The sequence below is a fragment of the Rhagoletis zephyria genome, unplaced genomic scaffold (genome assembly GCF_001687245.7).
Source record: "Rhagoletis zephyria isolate East Lansing unplaced genomic scaffold, Rhagoletis_zephyria_1.1 Rzeph_scaffold_10905, whole genome shotgun sequence".
In the NCBI taxonomy this organism is placed as follows: Eukaryota; Metazoa; Arthropoda; class Insecta; order Diptera; family Tephritidae; genus Rhagoletis; species Rhagoletis zephyria.
The window spans coordinates 8,393-12,879 of NW_016167982.1; the positions used below are offsets into that span (position 1 = coordinate 8,393).

Sequence of the window (4,487 nt, forward strand, 5' to 3'; positions counted from 1 at the left end):
CCTACTCTTTCTTGATCTTCAGCTTAATCCGGTTATTAAACTTTAGTGGCTAATTTATTCACATTAGAGGTAACAAATTTATTGCCGACGCTTTACTAACAGAAGAGTGTGTGCAGTTGAGATTTAGCTAAATACATTTTTAGTTTGTTTTCGCGATTGTTTTACTAGATCATTTTATTTTTATACGCAACATAGCTCACTATTTATATGTTTGCCTATTTTACTACATAAATATCTTTTTTTTAAGCCATATATAATACTTAATGTTTGTCATTAATTGATTGTTTAATGCTGCCAACCCTTCTATGTACATATGTAGATGCCAACAACACTATCAACACCAGACAATCCAAACAAGTTGCTGACCAAACCATCTTTATTAGTAGTACTTTTACCCAGATGATTGCTGCTGGCCTGCCCACCAACCAGCTGGCCTGTCTGTTGTTATAAAAGCAACTGTTGTCACCGCGCAACATTTTAGTTATTTAAAAATTTGCATACGCGCTGGTCGATATCAGGACGCGTCGGTTTCATACGGTGATTGAGCAGAACAAGTCACTGATTTAAGAGCGGTGCGGTTCCAAAGTGATAGCAAAAACGAAGAAAATATATTCGAAGGCCAAAACATACGTCTGACATCATGAAATGCCCAAATGTGAGTTGTGATTTGTGATTTCTATTTTTTTGTGTCCGATGGAAAAAATGGTCGAAAAAAAACGTAGCTGACAGTGAAACATGTTTCATCAAGCAACGTGTCTTTGCAAAATCAAGGAAGTGCGTTTGCGCATAGCCCAACCAAAAAAAAAAAAAAAAAAAAAAAAAAANAACAAGTAGACTGGACATCAAAATCTTTAATTTCCTTCTCATCGACGCATGTAAAATCTTTGCCTTAGTGAAATGGCAGTCATTTTCTTTGTGCACATTTTGTTTGTTTGTCATTTCAGCGCCGCCACACTCCATAAATCACAGCAGTTGGCATTCGAAAATGTTACAAAAACAGAAAATTTTCTTCAGCAGCATAGATCTACACGGCAATGTATATATTGTGCACATTAGGGTGGTCCTTAAATGTAGGAAGCAAATTATTATATCAGATTTCGTAAGCCTCAACCACTACGTCGATGCTACTATATTCGAAGATATCACATATAAATTTTTGGAGTCGGTAAAGGCGTGTCGTCCAGGGATCAAAGTTCAGTTACCCTATGAAGACGTCTTAACCGACTCCAATCGGAACCAAAATTTATATATGTATCTTCGTTTATAGCAGAATCGATTTTCAGTATTAAATGAAAAACAAAATAAATTTTTTGAGTCTCCATAGGCGCATTTGGCCTTGGCCCCTTTGCGTTACACCTTAACCGACTCCAATCGGAACCAATTTTTATATGTGATATCTTCGACTATAATAGTATCGATTTTGGGTCCTAGATGAAAAAAAAAAATTTATTTTTTTTAGTCTCTATAGAGGAATCTGAACTTTGCCCCCTGTGCGGCACGCATTAACCGTCTCCAATTGGGACCGATATTTATATGTGATATCTATGATGGTAGAAATTATTACCGACTGAGGGGTAAGACTGAAAGAAATCGTTCATTTGTTTTTAAGGACCACACTAATGAACATATGTATGTATGCATGTACGTGTACATGGAAAACTTCAGTTGCATACATTCAGCATACTCGTAATTAAAACGTTGCCATAACTCACTTAGCATTCAGAAAGCAGCAGTAAGACCCATTAGGAAATGTGATGTAAAGAAGGATATGCAGGACTAATCTGAGCTATTTTCTTCCCACAAGCACGAAAGTTTGAGATCATCTCATAACTGCTGCCATGCAATTGCTACTAACTGTTGAATAGTTACAACAAGTTTCTACTCTAAATACTTAACATAAAGTATGTGATTTATGTCAGATATACAACAAATTAAGGACCCTGTTTTACTTCAGAATTCCTCCAGAACATTTTGTTTCGCTTTTGTTAAATCATGCGAGCATAATGTGAAAACTTATTTAAAGTTGCAGATTTTAACATCATTCATTCTGAAGAGCTGCTGTAATAGGGCCTCGAGATAATGTCGAGGCAACCACGTGGATTTCTATGCTACAATGACCAGTTACTACTACTTGTATTGGTGGTATATGCGAAACGTTAAGACTGAAGGACACCCTGGTATGCCGAAGGTTAATCCGTAACAAAATTTGCATTTAAAGGTTTCACTCCACGTTCTCCGAACTCACCGGCAGACCATCCATCGAGAAACAAATCACTTACACTCAGTCTAACCCCTGAAAACAAGTAGCTAGAAATCATTGGACGTTTCAATACGACTCGACACTTTCGCATAAAGTTCGCGAAATCTAACTTTTTTTCGAAATAAACTTCCCAGCTTTGTTTCTTCGCAACAATGGTGGCCCCATATTCATCGGGCTTAAATCCAATGTCTTTTTTCATATGGTCCATTCTCGAGGCTAAAGTATCCATTTAAAAATAAAAGACAGTCAACGCCATGAAGATTGCTCTTCGCCGCCGCTGGGACAAAATATTACCAGACCATTTTCGTGCAGCCTGTGAAGCATTTACTAACTAACGCTGCATTGTTCATTTATTTGTTATTTGTATTTTTACTTTCAAACACGTCACTACTCCACTTTTTCTTTTCCGCCATTTTTGATTTCAAAAATCTGAAATCATATTCGAAATCAGCGATCTCGGAAACACCCAAACACCATGTTTAGAACCAATTTGGCTACATCTCGACTTTTGGCCAGCAAATTGTAGTCGCCAGGCCCTAGTGCAAAGTTATAATTAATTTCGAAATTTAAGGAAAGAGTGTAAAAATTTTAATATGAAATGTTTAAAGTCAAAAAGTGTTAGGAGCCGCTTTTATTTGTAAAAAAGTCAAATATTGAAGTTTTACAAAAAGTTGGTGTAAGCGGAATTGATTCCCTAAAAAAGGCGACCTTCGGTTAACATTGATAACACTGCTGATGTGAATTTCCAAAACTCTCCCCATTGTTTTTAATAGAAAGGATTATTGTTAATCAGCTTTGAACCTTAAAACTATTTACATATCTGTGTTTTAACGAAAGGCATTTTATTTAAACCAACAAATTTTTTCTTCACATAATTTATTGTTGCCTACAAATTTGAAGTTTTGAAAAATACATACATATCTTTGAATATTAGCGTGGTCAAAAAAAAAAAGGAATGTCGGAATTTTAATGCTCTCACCCATAGGATTGTTCTATATCGAAAAAATATACCCCAATTTTTTGAAGTCGCTCAAAGTTTTCCATGTCTTTTATTTGAGAAAAAACAATTTTCATAGGAATGGTATACAGTTCTTGAAAATCAATATTATTGATGGGAAAACTCTGGTTATCTTAAGGAGACTTCCAACCATTTTTTAATACTGAAGATTTCTTAGTAGTTCCCCATTGCTCTTTCTGGGGTTTTGGGGACCTATAAAATATATTTACTATGAAAAAGTGGTTAAATAAATAGTTGATTATTATTAAAGAGAATCTCCTGAAGAAAAGCAGAGTTTTGCAATCAAAAAATATAGATTTTCGAGAATTCTATACCATTTCTATGAAAAGTTGTTTTTCGCCCCTATAAAATAGATAGAAAACTTTGAGCGGCCTCTAAAAATGTTGTGATTTTATAATGTTTTTTTGTTTTTGGTATAGAAAATCCCCAGGGGGTGAGAGCATAAAATTCCGATTTTACTTTTTCACATGCATTTTTGGACCACTGTAATGTATATAAAATTTAATTACTTTCATAACGCAAGTATTCTAACTTCAAAATTATTTAACGCGTTCGCATTCCTATAGACCTCGGCTAAAAGATAATATTTACATTCGACCCATTATCTACGCACAGACAGTGCACTCATTTAATGTAATATTGTCTTGTTTGCTTTGTTGCAGATATTAAAGCCATCAGTTGCCGTTGGTGTTGCTGTTGCTGTCAGCTGTTTTGCATTGTTTCTTGCGCCATGTTGTGTGGCCGCTGCCATAGATGCTGAAGGGCTGCCACAAGAACTATTGGTGCCATTCAATGATTTATTACCGCCACTGCTCGATGCTGAGTTCGAGCAGGCAAAAACGACGTCGACAACAGTAGCAGCAACAAGACCAACAACAACAACGACTACCCCCTCAACTACTACCACGACTACTACGACGCCAGCGCCAACAACGACCCAAGCTCCTACGACGAATACAACCCCCACCACAACAACCACCAGAATCACTACGACCACCGAGTCACCAACTAGTACAACCACCTCAGTAAGAGCGCCATTAACAGCGGCGCCACCGAAACCAACTAAAGCTGCAACAGCACAACAACTAAAGAAGTCACAATTCCAATTGGAACAGCAAAAACAACAGCAGCAAAATCAACAACAAAAACAACAGTCCTTGACATTACCAACGTTAGATTTAAATCCAGAAGTGCCACCACCACTGCCTG

The 4,487-nt window shown here is 36.6% G+C and overlaps 1 protein-coding gene across 1 annotated transcript in view; it reads left to right on the forward strand.

Annotated features, from left to right (window-relative positions):
- Positions 1-592: 592 nt before the first annotated feature.
- Positions 593-4,487, forward strand: part of LOC108376757 (uncharacterized protein DDB_G0290587-like) — a gene marked incomplete at its 5' end in the record, with an annotated part of 9,966 nt that continues 6,071 nt past the window's right edge. Inside the window, 2 exons of the mRNA XM_017632997.1 lie at positions 593-655; positions 3,941-4,482. Coding sequence (XP_017488486.1) covers positions 593-655; positions 3,941-4,482 — 605 coding nt within the window. The remainder of the gene's footprint in view (positions 656-3,940; positions 4,483-4,487) is intronic.